Source organism: Aethalodelphis obliquidens, unplaced genomic scaffold (genome assembly GCF_003676395.1).
Source record: "Aethalodelphis obliquidens isolate GAN/ISIS:26980383/991018 unplaced genomic scaffold, ASM367639v1 scaffold59, whole genome shotgun sequence".
Taxonomy (NCBI): Eukaryota; Metazoa; Chordata; class Mammalia; order Artiodactyla; family Delphinidae; genus Aethalodelphis; species Aethalodelphis obliquidens.
Genome location: NW_020838003.1, coordinates 6369294 through 6395921, shown reverse-complemented (window position 1 = coordinate 6395921; position 26628 = coordinate 6369294). Strand labels below are relative to the sequence as shown.

Here is a 26628-nt window from a genome sequence, read left to right as displayed (position 1 = left end):
ATCAATCTTCTTTCACATTAAGAGATAATAGAATCTATCTCCCCTTTAAGAGAGGACTTGGAAATATGATATTCAAAGTGTGTGTTTGTGTGTGTACCCATATAATTAATTTGTTTGAATTCGAAGGTCATACAAGAAGATATTATTAGCCATGTGAAAGTAGGCCTGAAAATATTCACTTAGGCAACAAACATTTACTAAGCAACTATTTTATATAAGGCATTGTGCTAGATGCTGAGGAAGATACCAAGGTTAATACATCAAAGGTTTTGCCCTTAAGGATCTTCTAAGTCAAATAGTGGATGATTACTTGGAGAACTGGGAGTCGATGTGAATCTGTTAACTTACTTGAAGAATCTGACACTATCTATGCTGCGATACGCACGTCTTCAGACCCCCTTGCTCAAATTTGATATATATTCTAAATGTACCCATCTCACACATGTTTATATATATATGATATATGTGTATACATATCTTATATATATATGCATGCATATAATTCTGATGAGCACTACAGACCAAACCAATAAGGTCCCATTTAAAGGATCTTAGGTTTGATGAATAACAGAATTACAGAAATGTCACAGAACAAATTTTCATTTAGGCACGTATTTGATTATATTGCTTCTCATTCTGTGCAATCTTCCTGGGGAATCTCAGTGATTTCTGAGGATTTAACCACTACCAGCCATTAATGATTCTCAAAGGTTTATCACTCACCTTGAATAGCTACTGATCTTCTTCTACCTGCCCTTAATACGCACGCCCTTTACAAGCACATCCCAGACTGAGTGCATCATGCCTTCCACCCCTCCCCCTCCTCCTCAAGTCCTCATACATTCCCCATCTCAATGAATGGCATCTCTGTATGCTCAGAAAATGGGGTGCTTCGCCCTCTCCCATATCTAATTGAGCACTGGCTCTAAATATCTCTAAACTCCTAACTTTTTTTTTTACCACCTTAACCACTTTTAAGTGTACAGTATAGTAGTGTTAACTAGATGCACATTGTTCTACAACAGATTTCCAGATTCTTTTCCTCTTGCAACACTGAAACGCTATTGAATAACAATTCCTCTTTTCTCTCTCCACACCTCACCCATTCCCCACAGGGGCAACCACCGTTCTACTTTCTGTTTGTAAGAGTTTGACTAGCTCAAATGAGTGGAATCCTGCATTATCTGTCTTTTTGTGATTGGCTTATTTCATTTAGGACAATATCCTTCAGGTTCATTCATACTGTAGCATATGACAGGATTTCCTTTTTTTAAAGGTCGTATAATATTCAGTGGCTGTATATACCACATTTTCTTTATCCACTTATCTGTCAAAGGACGTTTAGGTTGCTTCCATCTCTTGGCTGTTGTGAATAATGCTGCAATGAATATGAGTGTACGAGTATCTCTTCAAGATCTCACCAACTCTTAATCCTTATTGCCACTGCATGACCTTCACGCCACCAACCTTTCTTGTTCTAGGTGACTTCAGTAGCCTATTTCTTGGCCTCCTTGCTCCCTGTCTCGCCCCATCTGGGGTGTTCTCTACCCTGCAGCCAAAATGACCTTCTCAAATTGAGACTCTAAGCATGCCACCTCTCTGCTGTATCCTACTTGCCCTAACAGCCTTTCTGGACGAAATGGAATCTCCTTCAACTTATCTTAAGGTCCTCCGTGATCTCTCATTTCTTCTTTCTTCTTCACCTAAAGATTTATGCTCCAGCCAACTGAACTCTCCGTCATTCCTCAAACATGTTATGTTCTCCTGCGTCTCCATCTTCTTTTCAAATGCTGCTCCTCTGCCTGGAATGAACTTCCGCCTATTTCTAGTCTAGATAAGAGGGTCTGCAAGTGTAGTGAGCAGAGCAGTAGCAACAGTATCACCTGGGAACCTGTTAGAAACTCAAATTATCAGCCCTATACCAGACCTACTGAATTGGAAAACTCTGGGGTGGGCTCCAGCAATCCGTGAATTAACAAGCCCTATAGGTGATCCTAATGCAGGCTGAAGTTTGAGACCCTGATTTAGAGATAATATTCACTTCAACCAGCTTGGTTCACCTTCTACAGGATGCCTTCCTTGACCTCTCCTATGCCTTGCTGGACTAGGTGCCCTGCTATCTGCTTCCATGCCATGTCTCTGTCATGACATTTATTACTGTATTGTCACTGTTTATTTATTTTCTTGTCTCCCTCTTTAGACTCTAAGTCTAAAATAGACTAATAGAGACTGCATTACATGATCACTGAATCTCCAATGTCTTCCACAGAACTTGGCATAAACTAGGGACCCGCAAGTGTGCAAGACTGAATAACTGAATGATTGGAGAGGTAGACTCCTACCCTTAAACATCTACATGAATATACTATGTATGAATTTAGCATATGTATTCACAATGTGTTTACCAAATATGTACAAAACTTATGTGCTTAGATGAGTCCAAATCACTGAACTGAGAATGTGCTTTTGTTGCATTTTACAGTATGTATATCTTACAGTAATGGCTCTAATCAATGTCAAAAGAAATAGAAACTGTGTGTATTTTAAGGAATGAAAGAGCAGCCTGATCACATTTTACAGTAGACTAACCTTTGTGATACCCTAAATTACACAGAACAGACCTCATTTACAAACATGCAACCTGAGACCCTCAAGGTTCAGTATGTTGAAAAGTTTCTAGAGGTTTTCAGCAAAAGAGCGGGAGTGATGCCATCTTCATGGCTCCTGGCCCATTTTTTTTCCCTCTAAAGTCAAAATAACACCACATTAGCATTTGGCAAGAAACGTATATGCACATTTTTCTTTACGCTTTAGAGAAAATTCTGGTCCAAGCTCCTGCAGTCAGAATGATGAATTATAGACTCTATAGTGTTCCTGAATTATGATTTCTTTAAATTACAGTTTACGGTGGAAATGCCGATAGCATGTATCCATTAAAAACTTTGTTTCCCCTTTTATGTCTCTGTCAAGCCCCAGACCCATAATTTCTAAAACTCTGCCTGCTGTCTTTGTTGCAGCTCAGGAGTGCTACACCACTTTGGAGTGTAATTCCGTGGGCGCTAACTAAAATGTGGATCCCTGATGATTAATTTACAAGGACTTAATGTGCTGTGGCTCTGTCTAGAAGAGGGGTCTGGCATTACATGACCCATAGAGATAGGAGTACAGTGGAACTGCTAATTGTCTGAACTAAACGCCATGTACTAATTTAGCTCTCACCTTGCTCCAAACCTTTCCATGTGTCCACACTCCTTCCCACGCAGCATACAAGCTCCTCTGTGATCTAGCTCGCAAAACCCCACAGGCTCACCACTCCCTTTCAGCCCCTCTCATCTTCCAGTCCCATTGAACTGTTCGCAATTTTCCCAACAATCATATTGTCTCTCCCCTCTGGGTCTTTGCATGTGTTGTTTTTATGCCTGGTGATGCCCTTTGCCATCACCCCACTATTCTTTCCAACCTGCCTCCCAAACCTTCACTTGGATATTTGCTACTTATCTTTCTGGAGTCAGCACAGACATCACTTTCTCCAGGAAACTTTTCTAATCGAAAGGAAACTACTAACAGGACTTCTAAAACAGAATAACCGTTTCTCCAGCTAGATGGAACTCTAACTGGCTGAATAATTATACCCAAATAGTAATCATTAAATGGAAATAAGCCTGAAATTCCTTCCAGGTACTCAAGGAATGGTTCTGTGAGTGTCTGGAACGCTGTAAGAGGGCTCAGCAGCAATGGATGGGAGGCTGGAGTGGATTCCCTCTAACCTTCCTTTCACTCTGGGAATTTTAAGTTTCTTCTTTCAAGCCAATGAGAAACGAGTTCACAGGGCTGGTATTTTTGACCCCAGAGCCCATGTTCTGAGCCAAGTATTCTGTCACATCCCATTAACCTGCCTCCTCCAAGCAGAAACCATGAGCCCTGCTACCCAACTCACGGTCATGTGGAGAGATGCTCCTGGAGAGCGTTTGGGTGCTTCCGGAGTCTGGGGTAAGATGGCGATGTTGAACATGCGGCTCTCCAAATGGGCGTGAGCCTCCGTGGCACTGGACACCTGCAAAGACACGGCACACTGGTGAGCCTCTGGTGGGCAGAGTATGTTTGCCTGTGTTTATTTTTTCCCTTTTGAACCATCTGTCTTTGAATACTGTATGCTCCTGTATTACAATTTTCATTCTGCTCTTCATATTTTAAAATTGCTTTTTTTACTGATTATAAAAACGATACATAAGCATTTTAGGCAATTGTGAAGTTGCAGGAAGGTATAAATAAGGAATAAGAGTCATCTAGAATTTCACTACCTAGAAATAGTCATTACTAATATATCGCTGCATTTCAGTTTAACCTTTTTTCCATGTATATGTGAAACTATATACAATTGTATATTCTAAATGTTTACTTAACACAATACTATGATATTTTGCTATACCATTAAACATAATTTTGATAGCTACGTAGTGTCTCATTATGAGTATACACAACACATTATATCAATATACGTGATGTTTATTTCACTTTAGTCTTTACCCAGCACAGATATCTACACCTAGATTATAAATGACAAATCCCAGCCTCATCACTGCAAGGCAAGATTAAGAACATTTACAACTAGGGTAGTGGTCACAAAATCAACTCTTTCCTGCTTCAGAAATGCTGAAAAATGATGCTCTTCTCATGCAGCCTCTCCCTTTCCTCAGTGCTACCTCGCTGTTCCCTTAAACTCGCCTTCCTTCCATTGTCTGCTCCTTAGGCTTGTTAGAAGAATGGCTAAGGCCCATGTGGCCATGTGGAGTTGTGTTAATTCCATGTGAGAGCGGGCAGGGTTCTGTAAATCCTGAGAAAAAGGGCAGGAATAGCAGCCCTTTCTCTATGTCTTCTAAAGTTACACCCTCCAGGAAAACTGTCTTCTCTGTACCTTGATCACAGCAGGCGCCTGGAGCTCAAGCCTCAGAATATCAACTTGTTTCCAAGAAGGCATCTTTTAGTGTCACCATAAATAATATTAACAACCACAGCTATCATTCACTGAGCACTTATCATGGGCTCGGCACTGTGCTAGCTACTTTTCAAAAGTTTTCTTACCGAATACCCATCAAGTAGATATTATTATCTCCTTTTTTACAGATGGGGAAACTGAAGGTCAAAAAGTTAAGGTGTCAAGGTCACATAGCCAACAAGGGTCAGTATTTAAAACCAGGTCAGCGGGTTTGTGACCTTCCTACGGACCACAGTGACTCAAGTTGGAAGCTTTAGGAAATCAGGAAAGGGGAAGGTATGTTCTCCTATCTCTTGAAGAAAAGGAATGGAACTCTGCAGGAAGTGAGAGGTGAGCAGATTACCAAGCAACGGTCGCAGTTCTAGCTTCCCTAGCAAAGACACGAGTGTAAAATATGTTGGTCTTTTTCAAATTACATCCCCTGAGGCTATGTCAACGTGATCTGAATATGCCAAAACCAGGGCTCCTTCCCCTGCCAAAAATGTGCCTGCTTTCTTCTCACTATGCCATGCTCTAATTTTTTAATACCACTTGCATTACACAAATCCCAAGTCTTAGATGCAAAGTAACAGATGGGCTGCATTGATGGCTCATGACAGCACATCAACATTAAAACGAAATTAAATCCATACAACTCCTTGTATTGCATCTTCTGCTTTAAAGAAAATAAAAAAGAAGGGACACGAGAGGAGAATCATGAGAACGGCATCTTTTTTAAATAGTCTAAAATCCTAAGGGACACTAAAATGATGAATGGGGAAAGTTGCCAACCATTTACTTTAGCACGTAGCTACAGTGTCTGTGTCGTTTCACATCAAAATATGAGATAAGCCTATCAAACCATGAGATTTTAAAAACAAACACACCAAAACCTTCACATCCAAGAGAAAATGATCCCAGAGAGCTGTTTCATACTTGCAGTAAAGATGCTGTCAGTGTTCAAAATGTACTTTTTGAAATGCTTCAGAGGGGGTTCACAAATCATGTAAGAAAACTGAGCTTGTTAACTTCATAATTACTCCTTGTTTTAACTAAAAATAATTGCTACTCTTCTTTTTTACCAGACACGATTCTGAATGACTTTGGGCTATAGGGTTTTATTTTAAAATCCACTTCCAAAGGATGATATACTGTCACTACTGAGGATATGCTAAAGAATATCCCACAGATTTTGAAGGAGATTTCAGGTAGGAGTTCTAAACACATTTTGAGCAGAATGTGTGAAGACCCTCCAAAGGGAACCACTTTCTAAGTAATGATGCTTTTTAGAGTCTTAAACTCTAGCGAATTTGTTTACAAAAATCAGGAACTTCTGCTATTTTATAATAACCCACTTAGTAACCAACTTGCAAAAGCAATCAAATATCATTTTAGCAGGTGCTGAGAATGACTTTCCAGGGAAGTGCTCCATACTGATAATGAAGGCAAAGGCAGAGCTGAGGAGTCCAGTCTGTTGAGGTGACTTCTTTTGATTGAGGTCTTTGCTTCCATTCTGACTCATTATTTGAGGACTGTTGAGTCCCCAGGTGCTAAAACTGAAAAATTAACTTGGGCAAAGGGCACATAATGTTTGCTCACTCATTGGACATTCAGTGTGCTCAGTATAATCTCATTTTAACTGTTTCCAGGTTTATTGCAACTAGCTCTCTGGGGAAGCACACTTTTTATACAATATAAATTAGTCAGACAATGAAGATGTACACACCAGGCATCAGGAGCAGAATGGACAATAATTTTAACAAGATGAGCTATCGTGGTAGTTTATCCCCTACTGGATTCCTAGACCAAGGAAATGACTCAGACGTAGAGGGACTGTGATGCTGCTTTGGCTGATCACCATGAGGGCTTCCTTATATTTTCCCTGACACTTTCCCCAAATCTTTTCTGTATCTATGCTTAAATGGTCTTTCTCATTCACACTTCCTCATGCCTTTGTGTTTCTGTTCCATTATTTCTTTCCAAATTATCCTTGACAGAGGTTTGTCTAATGTTATGGGTCTTTCCAAAGATTCAGGTTTTGTACTTATTTACTAATTCTAGCATCTTATAATTAGTCAATTCCTCTCTTACCTCTATAAATGCCTTCCTTTCGCTTTCTTTTGGCTTCTCTGTGGTTCTCCAGCTTCTTGAGTTGAATATTTAGTCCATTAATTTTCATGCTTTTCTGTTCAACAATAAGAGCTTAAGGCCATCGATTTTCTTCCGAGTATTACTTTGTCCACATCATTTCAGTTCTGATAAGTTGTTTCCTCCTGATCAATATTTCTTAATAGTTTGCCATTTTGATTTCCATTTAGAACTAGTAATTATTAAGGAATTCCAAATGGTTTGATTTTTTTTGCCCTTTTATTATTAATTTCTAATTGTACTTCATAGTAGTCAGGGAATGCGCCCAGAATAATTTCTTGTTCTTTAATTTATTGACAGAATAAATTAAACCAACCTTATAGTCTGGTTGCCTCAGTTGGCTCAGGCTACTCTAACAAAAGTACCGTAGACTGGGTGGCTTATGAACAATAGAAATTTATTTCTCACAGCTCTGGAGGCTGGAAGTCTGAGATCAAGGTGCCAGTATGGTTGGGTTCTAGTGAGGGCCCTCTTCTGGGTTGTGGACTGCCGACTTTTCACTGTTTCCCCGTGGTGGGCAGCAGAGAGGGGGAGCAAGCATGACTCTTGTAAGTATGCTAATCCCATTCATGAGGGCACAACCCTCATGACCTCATCTAATTCTAATCAAAGGCCTCACCTCCATATACCATCACATGGAGGGGTAGGATTTCAACATACAAACTTTGGCGGGGACACAAACATCCAGTCTATAGCACTGGTATTTGACCAGTCTCCATAAATGGTAGTCACACACCCTTACACGGTTAACAGGCACTATTCTAAATGCTTTATATGTATTAACTCATTAAATCCTTACAGCAATGCTATTTTACAGATGAGGAAACTGAAGAACAAGGATTTTGCCCAAGTAATTTTCCCAAAGCTAGTACATGGCAGAAGTGAAACGTGAACCCAATGGGTTTGGCTGCTCTGTTCATGACCTTATCATAAGATGATTAAATGTTCCAAAAACATTTGAAAAAAGAAAATAAGACGTTTTTCTCCATGTGGTATTTTAACATTTTAAAAATACTTTTTTCCAAACACTTTAGCCATTATCTATTATATACCTCTTTGTTGTAGAATGACTCTGCTTGTAGAGACACCCAGAAGGCTGAATTGACAGATTAAAAAAAAAATTTCTCAATGTTACTAGTTACATTTTTTCTTCTCCCAAATGTGACTTCCAGGCAATCACAGAAAATGACCTGAGTTGTTTATAAATAAGGGTGATGGTTTTCATCAGACTATCCAGACATCAGAAGATTCAGGAAGCAGAGGGTACCTGAAAGTGGAAGGAGTCACTCTGGGCTGGGAGCCCTGAGTGCCGGTACCACACGATGCCTTCGTTGATGTCTTGCTGGGTGAACGTGCTGGTGGGAGTTGCTGTCCTCCCATCAGGAAGGTGCTGCCCTTCGTCTGCGGGGCTGTCTGCAGGCATATTAAACACAAGGACCACCTCCCCTAGGAAAGCCACACAGTTAGTGAGGACCCCTGGGAAAAGTAAAAGTAAATCAGAGCTCTCGTCTCCTTTTCTACCACTTTTATTTTAAACAGAAAAGATATGATGTGCTTCTTTATTTTTATCCAAGGTGAAGGAAAAGATATTAACACAGAATTCAACAGATATCATAAAATCCAACTTTAGACATAACATTCCCAGTTTTTCAATTAAAAGAGCTAAAAGCCATTCGAGGGCAATTCATGTATGAAGTTACTGATTTTTATCTACTAAAATTATATAAGGAGACCCAAATAGTCGCGAACACTGCAAATACTGGGAATTGAATGGATTCATTTCTACCCACAGCTGTCTATGAACAGAAAATGTTTTCTAACCAGGAAAGTTTTTGGTGTAAACACAAGGGGAAATTAGAAAAAATTCAGAAAAAATCATCCTTGGAAGAGTTCTTGAAATGAAAACAATAATAGCTAACACTTGAATGCATATGACAGGCGCTGCGTGAAGCACTTAACATAGTGGTTCAAACCCAGTTCCACCACATCAAGCTGGGGGAGCTTACTCAGGTATTACAAGTCTCTGTTCCTCATTGGTAAAATGAGAATAATACTACATACTTCATAGGTGCTTGAAAAGAGTGTTGGTTATCCTTATTATGTTATTTAATCCTTCTGAAGATGCTACTGTCATCTCCATTTTAAAGACAAAGTTCTTTATGCTCAGAGAAGTTCAATAACTTGTTTGAGGTCACACAAGTCCAAAGTGAAGGAGCTGGGATTTGAATCTGAAGCTCATTTTCCTGGTCATGAAACCCTGTTACCCGTCATGGTTATTTTATGTTCACAGACCAACAATTACCTTGATAAATAACTGATGATGTTTTCTCCTCCTTCATTTTCTAAACTTTATTAGAATTGAAGCAATGAAATCTAAATCTAAACATCACCACCAACACCACCAATCTGTTTCTATTGCTTATTCTTAACCTGAAGCTACTATTTTCTTAAAGTGAGATTGAAAATACAAAGGTGTTATAGAAACAATCAAAATTTCCCAAGGAGAATATGCCTTCAAGTGAAGACCAAGGAGAAGAATGGATGAACTGCTAAAAACAAGCCACGTTCTCATGAAAATGCATCTAACAATAAATCTGAAAGAGGTCTGTCTACCGCTCAGATAGTAAGAGGGAGAGAAGAATGTGTGTGTATGCGTGTGTGAGAGAGAGAGAGGAAGAAAGAGAGAGAGAGAAACTGCATACATCTTTTAAATGTTCTGTAGGAGGATACCCAGATCTTAGTGCCCTAGACATATCAGGTAATTGATAGTGCACTTTGATTACCCCAGAGAAATGTGTTCTCTTATTCAAAGGAAATACTCATTCTAATATTTATAGGCACTAAATTCAAGTTAAAAATGCACATAATATCCTGGATAGTGATGAAATACTGAAGTAATAGAAAAACATCAATATTCTTATTTTATTCTTAAAATAATCATGTGTAGAATCAACTCACTCTAGTTTCTTTCTTGTACTGTTTCTCATTTATACTTAAGTCACCAATTCCATTACCCATCTCTCCCTGGTTCAACTTCTGTTCATAAGATCCTGCTAATAAACATGCTTACCCAGGATGTGGACTGTTTATGAATGTGAGTAGTTGCAAAATAGTCTGGAAGGAGATTTTCACAGTGAAAATGTGGAAAACAGAAAAACAGTAGAAAAACAGAAAACATTCAAATGCCAATTTCCTGGCTCTTCTGCTTTATAATAGGAAGGCAAAGCAGAATTTTCCTAACAAGTCCTAATGAAACAAACCTATTTTTCAGATTTAAAAAAAAAACAAACCCATTGCGATACTATGCGAATTAACAGGAATCACAGGATGCTGGTTAATCCCATTAATTTCAACTCAGTAAACAGTCAGTGAACACCTGTTAAGGGCTAGCTACTGTGGTTAGCCCTTTGGGGTGGGGGACTCAAAGATCAGTAAGATGCAGTTCCTTCCCCTTGAGATCAGCCCCATAAGCACCTGGGAGCCTCTGTGAGATTTTCAGTAGGTTAATGGCACGAAGTGATTTAGAACACAGAATATACGCGAAAGTTCTGTTAAAGGGGCTGGACTTTATTTTATAAAAATGATAACAATAGTGACTAACAATTATGTGGACAGTTTGGTCAACTATAAGTCTGCTGTAAAATCCAGATGAGAGATGGGAACCTGAACTAAAGCAACAGAGGTAAGATTGGAAACACGTAAACAGATACAAGAATCATTGAGGAAGTGGAAGCAACAGAACTTGACAAATGTGGCTGTAAAGGGTAAGAAAGAGGGAAGAATCAGATGATCACCTATTAGGTTGGGTGATGTGTAGGGAAGCGATGCCACAAATGGGATGAGCTGGTAGAAGAAACGATGAAGAGTTAGAGTTCAGCACTGGGTATGATGAATACAAGGTACCTTTGTGCCAAGCCCATGAGTAGACAGGGAGAAATACCGATATTTTGTAGGGTTCACTCCATCGAGGTGAGAGCTTTTGCGTAATACCTCACCTCTGCTTTTATCACAGTATGACAAAATCGAGGAGATGACTCTAAATATATGAAAATCCAGGTTTAAAAAACAGTCCAGGCTTAAAAAACAGAAAATAACATCTACTAGTGATTTCCTTTACACTGAGCTCAATATTTTAACCAAGAAACTTTATGGGAAAATGTAATAGGTATTAAGAATTAGAATCTCGGGGTTTTCCTGGTGGCACAGTGGTTCGGAATCCACCTGCTAATGCAGGGGACACAGGGTCGATCCCTGGCCCGGGAAGATCCCACATGCCGTGGAGCAACTAAGCCTGTGCGCCACGACTACTGGGCCTTCACTCTAGAGCCCGCGTGCCACAACTACTGAGCCTGCACTCTAGAGCCTGCATGCCACAATTACTGAGGCTGTGCGCTGCAACTACCGAAGCCTGTGCGCCTAGAGCCCGTGCTCTGCAACAAGAGAAGCCACCGCAATGAGGAGCCCCTGCACCACAATGAAGAGTAGCCCCCGCTCTTGGCAGCTAGAGAAAGCCCGCGCAGCAACGAAGACCCAACGCAGCCAAAAAAAAGAAATTAAAAAAAAAAAAAGATTTGCGTTAAGTGGGCTTCTCATTCCCACCTCCTTTTCCACTCCTGAATGGCTCCTAAGGGTAATGCGATTTGATTATTACCAGTAGGGAGCTCTGAACACACAGAAATAGGATTATGTTCATAGGAAGAAGTTAATTAAGAGAGTTATATTAGGAAAGGGTCACGTGAGTCAGGCTTACTTACATGGCATTTATCAAGCTGAAATGGCTTTAAAAAAATCACTTAATTCCGCATTGTTCTATTTAATACTTAGACGGAATATTGGGATATTGGGCTATCTTTAGGAAATTTAATTTTTTGACTTTTAATGCTCAAGACAAAGGTAAAGAATTTAATACATCAAACCAGTCAAAGGTTTTTAGAGCTGAAAAGGACTTAAACATTGTCTAGCTTAAAATCAGTGGGTGAAATACGGCAAAGTTGAATAAGGTCTGTGAACTAATTAACAGCATTGAATCAATGCTAATTTCCTGGTTTTGACTATTGTCCTATGATTATGTAAGATGTTAACAATGGAGGAAGCTGGATGAAGGATATTCAAGAGCTCTTTGTACTATTTTTGCAACATTTCAGTAAGTCTAAAATTATTTTAAAATAAAAAGTTAAAAACTTACCTAGCTTCATCTTTCAAAGAAACTTATGGCTCAAGGGGGTCCACCTGCCTTCCTCAAGGTTACGCCAAGTATAATAAATGACAGCCCAGCTAGACTGACTGTTTTATAATTCTATCAATTCTTGATTAGATTATGCTTTTCAATGCCTTTGTGGACTCTATACTTATTTTTAAATAGTACAAAAGTTGATTTTTTCCTCACCACAGAAAATACACAATTAAAAAAATCTGATAAACCTGAGGAAAAACAGATTGTTATTTCTCTGCTATTTGTCATGCCAAGCAATTTTAATGAATATATTTTTCACTTTCAGGTGATTATTTCTTTTAAAAAATCTACCTGCCTGTTGTTTCTATTTTTATAACATTTTGTCATCTCCTTACAGTTTCGATCCCTTCTTTTGTGTCTTTAAATCTTTTTAAATATGCTTATTTCATAGTTTTTGTAAGCTTGTTCCTTCATTGGAAACCTTGGGGTTTTAATCTTCTTGTTTGTTTTAGTTATGGTACTATAGATTTTTTCTTCATATGTTCTGTAATTCTGAATTCTGCGTTAATCTTCAGTGGTTTTCTCTGTGAGAATCTTGTGTGGTCTGGAGTTGAGGGTGGACATTCCACAGCAGTTAATACTAGTTTCTGCAAGGGACCCAGGAAGTGCCATTGGCCTGAGGTCAATTTTCATATTAATGCCTCAGCTTTGGGTTTCTCAGACTATGCACACAGCATAACTTAACCTTGGATCTTCGGGAGAAACAGGCCTGAATTTCTGAATTCTCAGCAGACTCTTTTTGCTCCCTCTGAGCCCTGGGAAACACAGGTAAATTTCTTTGCCATCTCTCTGTGCTAGTGAGCTTCTTGTCTTAATTCCAACTTTCTGTCTCTGCACAGGCATTAAATCCCAAGCCCCCAGGTTATTGAGGGATACACACAACCCCTCAGGCAAGCTATGCCATCAGCTCCTGCCCAGATTGGCTTTCAGTTCCTTCTCTGTGTCTGGCGCTTGGAGATGTCTCTGTATTCTCGGGAGGTCAGCTATGATTGCCTTATAGCTCTGAATCTCTTTTATCCATCATTTCTAGGTGATGATGATGGGTTATCATACTCTACTATCTTGCTAGAAGTGGAAGTAACAATGGAGATCTTGAGAAATGTTTTTATGTAAAGTCTTTTCTTAAAAAGAAAGTCTCAAGAAGTGCGGTGATGTTCTGGGAGGGACACAAGGTGGAGTTTGAAAGCCTGAGGTTTGACATTGTATTGACATATTATTAGCCAGGTGACTTTTAACAAGTTACTTTCTCTGTAAAATGTAGTTGTTTTAAAACTTAAATTTTAGGTTTAACTATACTATGTTTACATTACTTAGCATACCAATAATATGTATATAGCAGTGAGAGCTATTGTGATTATTCTGTCTTTAAAGGGGATGCCTGGGGTATTAGAAAGCTGAGTTCATTGGAAACACACCCTGGCTGTGTGGCTTTGTAAAAAAGCAAGTCCAAGACTGCTGAATGCAATGATGACATCATGACAAGGGAAAAAACGAGTTACCAAATTGGGGGTGCTCCTGTGTAATTTTGTAGATGATTTCTGAGGCTCTGGCACCTGGAGCTTCAGCCTGTAAGATTCTGTTGGTAATCTGCAGCATCCCGCCTTCTGGAACCCACACCACTGAATTAGCCACAAGTCGAAGACCTCTATCATTCTAGAAGAAAGAGACAGTACAGAATTAGGTCCAAGCAAAAAAAAGAAAATACTGGTCCTTAAAAACATAAGTTATTAGGTCCTATTGCTGCTAAAGATTGCCTAATAAGAGATTCATAGCTTTAGAGTCATACTGTGAACAGTATATGTTTAATTATGTGTAGATATATGCATGTGTCTGTATACATGTACATACATATATCCTACTTTTTCTCCAATTCATCATAAGCACATAACTTGTATCATTCAAGGAGACTAAGTCTCTCCATTTCTTTCTTTCATTTGTCCATCTACCTGTCTTTCCATCTTCCCCATCCACCTATATTCAAGAACTATTCATTAAACACCTATTATATGCCAGATCTTTTGCTAGAGGCCTGAGGTATATAAGGTTGGCTGAAATAAGACCTCAGTTTCAGAACCTACAGTCTAGTGGGGCAGACAAACATATAAAATAGTTAGGCTGCATCACAAGTGATGATCTAGAAGAAGCTTGAGCAGGGTACTGTGGGAAAATAAAGGAAAAAGGAGATTTCCCCTTTGGGGAAGGAATGGTCAGGAAGGCTTTCCTATGGAAATACCATTTAATTCTTGAATGACAAAGAATGGGCTTTCTAAGTGAAACAGACTCCAGGAAGAGGACCCAGCCTAAGCAAAGACATGAGACAATGCACTCTGTGCTTAATAAAATATCCAAGTGACTGGGCAAGCAGAGTCTAGGGAGCTAGGGGAGGGGGTGAATAAAAAGTGACCCCTAATGTAGGCTAGTAGAAGGTAGAAGCTGTGCTGTAAGTCTCCATTTAGCTTGTAGGCACTGTAAAGTCAACACGAATCTTCAGGGAAGGAAATGGGATGCTCAGGTTTGGGTTTTGGAGAACCTCCAGCAGCAAGAGATGGGAGGGGCTGGAGGTGGTGTGAATCTGGAGCTGCAGAAACCATTTAACAAGTTCTTGTAATGGCTCAGGTGAGAGAAGACGAAAAGGTGATTGCAGTGGGAATGAATAGTTAGAAACAGATTCCAGAAACACTACAGAGGCCAAACTGACAGGCCTCGATGACTGATTGAAAGTGAAGCCCTTAGAAACAACAGTTGGGAATAGCTGACTGGAAGAAATCACCTACTTAGCGCTCCTGAGAAGGCAACCATTCTAATTGCTAAAGCTAACGTCATTAAAAAGTGCTGATTTGCAAGGTGCACACCTCTTTCAAAGCCTCCTAATTGACATTTTCCACAGAATGGGATCAGTGAGGCTGCCTGTGTTCAGTTTTCATACTTTCAAAATCGGTAAATCTGATGTTTTCAAATAGGGCATTTCAGAAGGGATGTTATTCTAAATTATTGCTATTACTTTCAAATATGTCAGTAAACAGAACAGAGCAAACAGCATTCCCAAGAGGGGAGTATTCAGAACAGAAGAAAACAAATATCCATTTGCTGTCACTTGAGAGCATCTGCGCCTCTCAGGAGGTGGTCACAGCTATTTTCACCACAATCACCAAGAAGTGTCATTGCCCAGGAGGACAGCAGACAACGTACCTCCCATGTGGTTGGTGCTCAGGGGCAAAATCCCACAGAATTTTTTTTCTCTCACAATTGATTTACCATATTATTTATGAAAACATCAAAGTGTGCCAAGAACTTTGCACGTTACCTACCAGAATTCTGGGGGAAAGGGCCCTATTCACTCCAGCCGTTTTATATAACATAATACATTTGGACCCAGGAAGATTAATCACTAGAAATTTTTCTAATAGCAGCAGTCCATCACGTTTGATTCTGTGATGGAGATCACTCACACACAGCAACCACATTCTTGGACCGATGAGGCAGTGTGGTTTTTCAAATTCCAAGCAAGTAAATAAGCAACGTGCCCTGATATCTCTCCTACTACATTTCTATATTGACTATATTTTATCAGTACAATTCTCTGTAACTCCTGTGTAAGTGTCAATTTTTAGGAGACAGTTCTCCTTGCAAGTCAGTGTTCAGAGACCAGCAACATATGGACGCTTCTTAGAATTTTAGACTCTCAGACCTTCTGCATTAGAATCTGCATTTTAATTTTTTCACCAGCTTTACTGAAGTATACTTGACAAATAAAAGTTGTATATATTTCAGGTGTACAAAATGATGTTTTGATATATGTATAGATTGTGAAATGATTACCACAATCAAACTAATTAAGCCATCCGCCACCTCACGTAGTTATAAATATTTCTGTGTGGTGAAAACACTTAAGATCAACTCTCTTAGCAAGTATGCAATACAGTATTATTAAGTATAATCACCATGCTATACGTTAGATCTACAGAATTATTCATCTCTTATAACTGGATCTTTGTACCTTTGACCAATATCTCCCAGTTCCCCCCGCCCCCACCCACCCAGCAACCACCATTCCACCCTGCTTTTATGAGTTTGGCTTCTTTCAGGTTACAAATATAAGTGAGAGTGTGCAGTATTTGTCTTTCCGCTTAGCCTATTTTAAAGGCTCATCTATGCAGTCGCAAATGACAGGATTTCCTTCTTTTTAAGGCTGAATAATATTCCATTGTATATACAACCACATTTTCTTTAGCCATTCATCCATTGATGGACACTTAGGTTTTTGGGTTTTTTTTTTTAACATCTTTATTGGACTATAATTCCTTTACAATGTTGTTAGTTTCTGCTGTATAACAAAGTTAATCAGCTGTATGTACACGTATATCCCCATATCTCCTCCCTCTTGTATCTCCTTCCCACCCTCCCTATCCCACCCCTCTAGGTGGTGGCAAAGCACCGTGCTGATCTCCCTGTGCTATGCGGCTATCTGTTTTACATTTGGTAGTGTATATACGTCCATGCCACTCTCTCACTTCGTCCCAGCTTACCCTTCCCCCTCCCCACGTCCTCAAGTCCATTCTCTACGTCTGTGTTTATTCCTGTCCTGGCCCTAGGTTCATCAGAACCATTTTTTTTTTTTTTTTTTTAGATTCCATATATATATGTGTTAGCATACGGTATTTGTTTTTCTCTTTCTGACTTACTTCACTCTGTATGACAGACTCGAGGTCCATCCACCTCACTACAAATAACTCAATTTCGTTTCTTTTTATGGCTGAGTAATATTCCATTGTCTATATGTGCCACATCTTCTTTATCCATTCATCTGTTGATGGACACTTAGGTTGCTTCCATGTCCTGGCTATTATAAGTAGAGCTGCAATGAACATTGTGGTACATGACTCTTTTTGAATTATGGTTTTCTCGGGGTATATGCTCAGTGGTGGGATTGCTGGGTCATATGATAGTTCTATTTTTAGTGTTTTAAGGAACCTCCATTCTGTTCTCCATAGTGGCTGTATCAATTTACACTCCCACCACCAGTGCAAGAGGGTTCCCTTTTCTCCACACCCTCTCCAGCATTTATTGTTTGTAGATTTTTTTTAAGAAGATGTTGGGGGTAGGAGTTTATTAATTTATTCATTTATTTTTGCTGTGCTACATCTTCGTTTCTGTGCGAGGGCTTTCTCTAGTTGTGGCAAGCGGGGGCCACTCTTCATCGCGGTGCGTGGGCCTCTCACTATCGCGGCCTCTCTTATTGCGGAGCACAGCCTCCAGACGCGCAGGCTCAGTAGTTGTGGCTCACGGGCCTAGCTGCTCCATGGCATGTGGGATCCTCCCAGACCAGGGCTCGAACCCGTGTCCCCTGCATTAGCAGGCAGATTCTCAACCACTGCGCCACCAGGGAAACCCTGTAGATTTTTTGATGATGGCCATTCTGACTGGTGTGAGGTGATACCTCATTGTAGTTTTGATTTGCATTTCTCTAATGATTAATGACGTTCAGAATTCTTTCATGCGTTTGTTGGCAATCTGTATATCTTCTTTGGAGAAATGTCTATTTAGGTCTTCTGCCCATTTTTGGCTTGGGGTGTTTGTTTTTTTGATATTGAGCTGCTTGTATATTTTGGAGATTAATCCTTTGTCAGTTGCTTCGTTTGCAAATATTTTCTCCCGTTCTGAGGGTTGTCTTTTCATCTTTTTTGTGGTTTCCTTTGCTGTGAAAAAGCTTTTAAGTTTCATTAGGTCACTTAGGTTGTTTTTATAGCTTGGCTATTGTAAATAGTCCTGCAATAAACATGGGAGTGCAGATGTCTCTTCAAGACACTGACTTCATTTCCTCTGGACATATACCCCGAAATGGGATTGCTGGATCAAACAGTAATTCTATTTTTAATTTTTTGAGGAGCCTCCTTACTTGTTTTCCATAGTGGCCGTACCAATGTACATTCCCGCCAACAGTGTATAAAGGTTCCCTTTCCTCCACACCCTCATCAGCACTTGTTATCTTTTGTCTTTTTGAGAGCACCCATTCTAACAGATGTGAGGTGGTATCTCATTGTGGTTTTGATTTGCCTTTTTCCTGATGATTAGTGATGTTGAGCACGTTTTCATGTACCTGTTGCCCATTTGTCTTCTTTTGAAAAATGTCTATGCAGGTCCTTAGCTCCTTTTGTAATCTTTTTTTTTGGGGGGGGGGCGGGCTATTGAGTTCCTTATATATTTTGGATATTAACCCCCTTTCAGATAGACGGTTTCAAATATTTTCTCCCATTCTGTAGGTTGCCTTTTCATTTTGTTGATGGCTTCCTTCGGGCACAGCATTTTAGTTTGATGCATTTCCACTTATGTTTTAATCCCGGGAGATCCCGGGAGATGTGGAGTCATGCTGAAGGGTGAGAAGCGTGGCCCAGAACAGAGATCACGATGGGCCTAGAATGGTTCTCCCAAACTCCACAGGCAAGCCTTTAAGAATATTTACATCTATAACAGAATAATACATATGCCTCTGTTTCTGAACTGTTTGTTTACAGTACATAAAAAGAAAACAGACAACTATCTAAGGAAAAGAAGTATAATTCTTCCCACTTCTTAGGAAGAAGATGGTTTTATCAGTTGCTTTGTTTTGGGAGAGTGTCAGGGAAGATTCAAGAAAAGATGAATAGAGGTCTATACACCACCATTTCTACAGCTAACATGTCCAAAATAAATTTTAACCTAATTTCCCCTGTGGTTCTGACATTTTGCAATTTTTTTATCTCCTTATACAGGCACACCTTGGAGATATTGTGGGTTTGGTTCCAGACCACTGTAATAAAGCAAACATCGCAATGAAATAAGTCACACAAATTTTTTGGTTTCCCAGTGCATATAAAAATTATGTTTACATTATACTGTAGTCTACTAAGTGTGTAATAGCATTATGTCTAAAAAAAACAATGTACATACCTTAGTTAAAATTCATTGCAAAAAATGCTAACCATCATCTGAGCCTTCAGCAAGTCATAATCTTTCTTCAATAGGAACATCAAAGATCACTGATCACCATAATATAATAATAATAATTAAAAAGTCTGCAATATTGCAAAAATTACCAAAATGTGACACAGAGACATGAAGGGAGCAAATGCTGTTGGAAAAAAAATGGCCCTGATAGACTTGCTCAATGCAGGGTTGCCACAGACCTTCAATTTCTAAAAAACACAGTATCCGCAAAGTGCAATAAAACGAAGTATGCCTGTAGTTTTTTTCCTGCACAATATATTCCTGCATATATCCCTGTAAATTCAAGAAATTAGCCATAATTTCAGTTGAAGAATCTTCTGCCTAAGTGATATTTTATATATCCTTCAGGGTACCACATTAGAAGAAAATGAAATCTCAACAAGGGATTATGGGGGTATAGTTAAAACAGTGCTTTAAATTAAATAGCTCTACTAATTAATTTCATAGAACAATAGGCATAAAGAACTGCTGGTTATAAAGTTTAGTCATCATACACTGATTACAAATAAAGATATTAATGTTGTAAACCAGAAGTAAAGGCCCATGTGTGACCTCATCATTTGGAGGAAAAATCCCACAAACAAAATGAAAACTCTCCCCCTCCCCAATTAAAGATTGGAACATAAATGATGAGCTCAAATACGATGGTGTACCCCAACCCCAAGCCAAAATACTCAAGACAAAAATTTTTTAACTTTATTAAATAGAATATGACTGTAATTAGATATAACAGCAACCCTCACATTTTATTTATTCTGTAAAAATACTTTAATTTGTTACAGCTCATTTATACCATAGCTTTTAAAATTTAATCTTGGAGGGCACTGTGGATTTTAGGGAAGGATTATGGGGGGGTGGCACATATAAGGTGAAAGATAGATGCTATTTACCAGAATGAAGAACAATGGAGAGATAATTGCACTGTTTTTGTGTTTGCCAGTGTGTGTATGTGCCTCAGAAACTGCAGCTTCAGGTCAAGGATACAGAACCTTCTCTCCATGGAGGTTTCAACTGCTTTGTAAACAAAGAAACAAACACATATTTCGTAATCAACAAACACTTTTTGAGTGTATACTCCGGACAATGTACCTTACAAGATGCTAAATTGAACCAATTCAGCAAGTCCAATAAAGTGAAACCTTGATATGTGGTGAGGATTTATTTATTTATGAGACAGGCAGATTCTTATTCAGAGAAATAAACATTTTGATGCCATTGATATTTATAACTCTCACAAACATCCTTTTAATCAAACTGTGTCCCTATAAGACAACGCATGGGAGGACAGGTTTTAAGAAAATTGCGGGAAAGCCCAACAGGGCTTTTAGCTGCACTCAGGCCTTACCAAGGTCAAACAGCCAGAGAAGGCTCTCAGCAATAGAATTTTCCATCCAGTTCATAGCATGACACTTGGGGGCTTTTAACATCAAAGCATTATCCAGTTGCAGAAAATAACTGCTCAAACAACAACTAATGAGGTCAGAAAGATCATCAGATTTATTGCCAAAGTAGAAAAAGGGGCATGATTTTCAGAGATGCTTTAATTAATGAAAAAGAAGGAAATTCCTTGAAAGCCCGGCAGCGGAGAGAAACCCACCAACATGCAAGGCTTCTCCCTGCCCACATTTTAGCCCGTATTAGACTCTGAATTTCTTTAGAATCATATCTCTAGCAGGCTTGGGTTTGGTAATCCACCCAGTTAATGAAAGCCTGTTCAGCAGAGCGTTCTTTATTACCTTTTAATCTTTTTGAATTCTTTTGCCTCCTTCCCCAACAGAACATGTTTCAACATCTGTCTTGGGTGTATTTTCTCCTCAGCAACTCAGTATAAGCCTAGAGGGTGGCAGTCAACTTTACTCACTGCCAGGCCAAGGATAAAAACATAAATTTGGGGGAAGTGATGTAGAACTTGATAACTAAAAGTGGAACCAACAGCTCCTACCCTCAGTCTCAGATGGGCCACCCCAGCATTAGCTGAAGTGCCCAGTAGGCTGATGGATCTGATGCAAGGGATCAATTCAAAGGCAGGAACATAGGCACCAGCCTAACTCAAGCTGCTGCATCCACGCATCTATCTATCCATCCAACAAAAACGTACTAAACTTCTGCAATGTGCCTGGCTCAAGGCAGCAATACTGAAATAGTTCCTGCTCTCACAAAGCTGCCTTTTTCTATCCCTCCGTCCCTTTCCATCTATCTTACCAGGTTAAGTTTTATGTTGAACAACACTAGGATTAATTTTTACATCCATTCACTAGGAATTAGACCTAAAACGCTTTGTCATTCCATTTAAATCACCAGCTAGACATAAGCCAATAACTGTCGTTACTCCAAATTTAATACACAGGTAGCTTCAGGGTGAGGGCTTACATGCCATCTTCAGAAATGGCTAGCAGAACAAAATCAATCGTGGCTGACTATACAACGACTGGGAGCCATTAACAGTTCTTCTTGGGCTCCAGTAGACTTATGATTATAAATAGCTTTGTTTGTAACAAGATGTGGTGAGCCCACAGGGAAGATGCGGAGAGGCTTGGGGTCCAGACTGCTTGGATAAGACATTGAGAAAATGACTAAATTACTGTCTCCATTCTGTCCATGAAGGGGATAAGAATATATATGACCAAAACGCTGAAAAAAAAGTGAGCTAGAATGAACAAAAGCCATCCGGTTAAGTGTGCGGAGCCAGAACACACTTGATTTGAAATCACAGATCCATCACTAAATACCTTGATGAGAAATAAACATTTTTTAACCTCTGTAAATGTTTTCAAACCTCCTTTATTTCAGTTTCCTCTTTTGGAAAATTAAAGATAATAATTGTACAAATATCCTGGAATGATCATGAAGATCAAAAGGAATAATTCACATCAAGCATTAGTGCCCAATAAAGGTTAAAAACAAAGCAAACAAAAATTACTTTCACCAATAGCAGAACATCCTCGAGAAGTAATAAGGTTCTACAGCCTCTATTCTAACCTTCTCCACTAAGACGTTGTAAAGACGAGTAGAATAGATATGAGAAAAAGTACTCTGAATTCCTAAAAGAAGATGTAGTCTATGTTTGTAAAACATTACCAGGATGAGAGCGTCAAGTTTATTATTAGTATATTCTAATGGCTGCTGGGGCTCTGGTAACCGGTTTAATTATCCTAATTCACTGTTTAGAAGACATTAGTTCACCTGATGGACAGGTAAGCACAGCACTACAGGAGATGGAGGGAAGGAAGGGGGAAGGAGGAAGAACACTCACACGCCTCCCAAGTTGTAAGCACTCTAAGAATTCTCAAGTTCTGTGCTTATGCCTCGTTTATAAATTAAAATTCTATTTTTCTTTGTTGTGTTTTGGTAGTCGAAGTGGCAAAAATCCTAGAAAACCCCTTCAATCTTGGGCCATACCACACAAACTGGTTGTACGATACAATGCGCTGAGCTCCAAAACATGGAGATTGAAACCTCGATAGGAAAGGCGGCTGCTAGGGTTGCACTGAAATCCCATAACAATCTTTGGAGAGAAACCAAGAAGGAAGAAAAGAAAGCTTTCTGTGTCTGTCTAGACTTCATCTCTTCAGAAGTAAACCTCATCTCCCAGGGCGATAGCAAGAGGGTGATAATTCAGATTAGCTTCAAGGTGGCCATCTGCCAGCTCCATCATCATCAGCCTTCGCTTCCTCCCACCTATCTCATGCCACCATTACTGTTTCCAGCAGCTGAACATAATGAGACCAGAGCCTGAGAAACCAGCCAGCAGACCATATTAGATTCAGTTCTTCACCTTTATGAGGATCAACTGCAAGTTGTAAGTGATAATTGGTGAGAAAGTGACAAGTGGTTTCTAAACTGTCCTCAGCAAATCAATCTCTCTAGCTCATCATCAATGACACTTCAGTAGGTGCTGGTATTTGGAATGAAAAGTTCAAAAAAAATTATGTCTCCCAATCTGCCATCATGAGAGAGAGTCGTTCTTGCTATTACAGAGAAAAGAGCTTGGAGTGAAATATCATCAAGTAATAAATGGCTTTGAAAATATTTTTCAGCATGTCTCTTAGAACTAGCATGTGCTAGCCCAGTATTTCCCAAAATGTGATAGCCATCCTATTAGGAGTATCCAAAGACATTTTATGTTGTGCACGGACGGAATTTTATAAAATGGTTATGTATTAATTTTAATATTTTGGAAGAATGTATAATTCTACATTAAGCCCAGGATTTCACAAGTATTTATTAGGCAGAAGCCATGATAAAAAAGTAAGTTGATTCAAAGAAAAGTATTAAGTGAATAGTAGGACAGGCACTCATGGATACGGCAAAAACACAGGGAAGGTGGCATGAGGATGACTCAGGCTGAGAAGCACTGCTCTTCACCGGGCTCCTACCCCCGAGGCCAAGGACTCCTGTGATTACTAAAAGAGTTTTCTCATCCTACTTCAGTGGAGAATGGTTGAACTCATCCTTTTTGATTCACTACAGTAAGCTGACTATGAGCTTCACATCACATGAGCTACTCTAGAAGAGCAGACAAGAACAGGGGTGCACTTGATTCTTACAATCATGCTCAGGCAGCAGACCAAAAAGTCAGAGGACAACGAGGCATTTTTATGGCAGCAAGTCAACACAAAATTTCAAACGTGTTCCTTTGGCAGAGAACATGGGGACAGGTCTTTCGGCTCAAGGGTGCTCCTAACAAAATACACACTGCCCTCTGAGATTGGGTAATGTGTTCTATTAATCATTGAATGTCCTAAATAGCTCCATAATAGATGCTTAATAAATGTTTGAATAAATAAATAATTATCGGTATCTTAAATTTATGAATATCGCAAGACAACATCATCAACAAAACTTCACATCTAGGTGCGAGGAAAATGTAGCTCTAGGAATGACACTTACCTTGGGCACAGTCCTCACACGGAACAGTATATTTTGGAAGGAGTGTCCATCATTGGCCTGCAAGACTGTGACATCAGAAGTGCTGTCCGAGCCGTCGTGAGCATACTGGAGAAGGCCCCTGGAGAGCTCATCCAGCCGGAACTGATAGCTGGGGGCTGCAGGCGACTGAAGTGTTTGGAGCAACTGGCCATGAAGTGGAGGATCGAGCACTTGGACCACCACATCCTGTGGGTTGTCGTCATCTCGGATGTCAAGCAGCTGAGTGGTGATGGTTCCCCTCTCTCCTCTGCTAATATGGAGAGGCTCATTCCTCAGCACATAGGGGGCCTGTGGAGTTGAAGGGAAGGAGGAGAAGAGAAGCCATTCGCAGGAAAAGAGAGGGCAATCCAGTGGACCAGATACCAGCTGTGTGCAACCTGATTGCCATTTCTATGCTTTTTAAGGAACTCTAGATGCTCCGGCCAAGTGCCAAACTCTTGCATAATCACAGCATTTGCCAGAGGTGTAGTCAAACATAGTAATCACTGCAAAGGAGGTTACTTCACACCTGTGGTTCTGGAGATTTCTCAAGACACTTCCAGACCATAATATTCATCAGGGGCAACCAAAGTGAGCTGCTTGCTTCCAAATCTCTGAAGTCTCTGCTGTCATGATTTACACGACATCCCCTGAATTGCAACTGAGAGGTGAGTCAGGGAACTCAATTAGTTGTCTGCATTCAAGAGGGACTAACAAGAGATATGGAATTTTGGCGTTTGTGTTGGGAGTTGAGCACTTCGTTCGCTCCAGTCTACACTGCAGCAAGCTGACTTGGAGTAAGATACTTCGGCATTCTGAATTCCTCTATTTCTGGTCCCTCCCAGTAATTTTCTTCAAGCTGTCTCGTCCATATCTTCAACGGGCCCACCCCAACTCAGGTGATAAAGCCTGATATGATCATGGTCTGCGTAAGGCAACCACCTGGTTAATTCACGTGGCAAATTTTAATATGTTTTCCTTAGGATTATCAGGTTTCTCCCACCAACTTCAGTAAGCAAATAAAATGTTCTTTCATTGAGATAAAAGTTAATGAACCACACATAAAAAAACACCAACAAGTAAATAAAAAACAAAAAAATCAAGGCAAGAAGCCAAAGAAAACATTATCTTAGTTGTTAATATCACTTGAAGTTGAACCCTCTAGGGGTTTTTCAGTACACTGCCTTTCTTTACTCCAAATGGTTTTCCTTTAACAATACCCCTCCTGGCCTCCTGGAAATTCCAATATCTATTAAAGTAATGTCTAGCTAGTGCATCTCTATAATAATCACATAACAGCTATAGAAGATAGCTACTCCTCAGGATTCCTGAGTGAGAATTCAAGAGCTGTGATTCTATACATGGGAATGAATGGCCCCTCGGATTCTGAAAGAGGAGAGGTCAAAATCCATACATGGAAAAGATCAAATTAACTTACGTGAGAAAATCTCACAGACGCTCAAAACCATATTGAAATATCACAGAAATGTAAAGAAACAAAAGTAAGTTAAAATTCATTTCTAAAAATCCATTTTTAAAAAGTTAAAATGATAAAATAAAAACGGGCCTTCACCATCTACTCAACTGATTTGGGGAAAGAATCAGGGAACCATGGCAGCTCATCATCTCAGATTAGGAAGTCACTTGCCAAAAGCTACCCAAGTCTTTTATTCACCTAATTAGAGTAACTCTATTAGCACAAACAAAAAGATCAAAACAAAACATCTGAGCTTAAATACCGAGAAACGTCTAAGCCAGTAAGTCCCGAGACTTGGTAGCCCTCTGACCCATATTTACAGAGATCATATGTTTTTGCTTTGATTTAAACAAAATTCATACTCTTAGCCCAACGCTGAGGTCAAATTAATTTAGGATCAATTTCTAATCATTCCCCAACTTCAGTCATCACTGAAGTGAGAATGCCATCAAGAATCGCTGAGCTGGGCTGTGAACACCATTTGGAAGCCACTTCTGGTTCAAATCTATGTTATCCCATAGTCCATGGTCTTTTCGCTTGTGGACCAAAAATATAAAAATAACAGTTTTTGTTTGTTTGTTTGTTTTTGGCTGCACTGTGTGGCATATGGGATCTCAGTTCCCCAACCAGGGATCAAACCCCCAGCATTGGAAGCACAGAGTCTTAACCGCCGGACCACCAGGGAAATCCTCCCCCAAAAATCACAGTTTTAAAAACAATGATCTCATATCCTTCCTTGAACCGAGACTAACACACTACCAAGATCTAATGTTTAGGTAATCTGGGTTCCCCCATGCTGATATCCCAGTCTCCTACTGTTCACAACTTAAGAATACATTGATCTTCCTCTTCCCTTTGCACATTTCAGCTGTTCAATCCTTCAAGCCCAGGTACTCAGAGCAT

At 39.6% G+C, this 26628-nt stretch overlaps 1 protein-coding gene across 12 annotated transcripts in view; it reads right to left on the bottom strand.

Moving 5' to 3' along the window:
* Positions 1-26628, bottom strand: part of FRAS1 (Fraser extracellular matrix complex subunit 1) — a 451240-nt gene that overhangs the window by 125537 nt on the left and 299075 nt on the right. For all 12 annotated transcript variants that reach the window (XM_027087689.1, XM_027087692.1, XM_027087691.1 and 9 more), the window contains 4 exons: positions 24231-24557; positions 13856-14009; positions 8391-8569; positions 3938-4054 (listed from right to left, as the gene is read on the bottom strand). In XM_027087689.1, coding sequence (XP_026943490.1) covers positions 3938-4054; positions 8391-8569; positions 13856-14009; positions 24231-24557 — 777 coding nt within the window. The remainder of the gene's footprint in view (positions 1-3937; positions 4055-8390; positions 8570-13855; positions 14010-24230; positions 24558-26628) is intronic.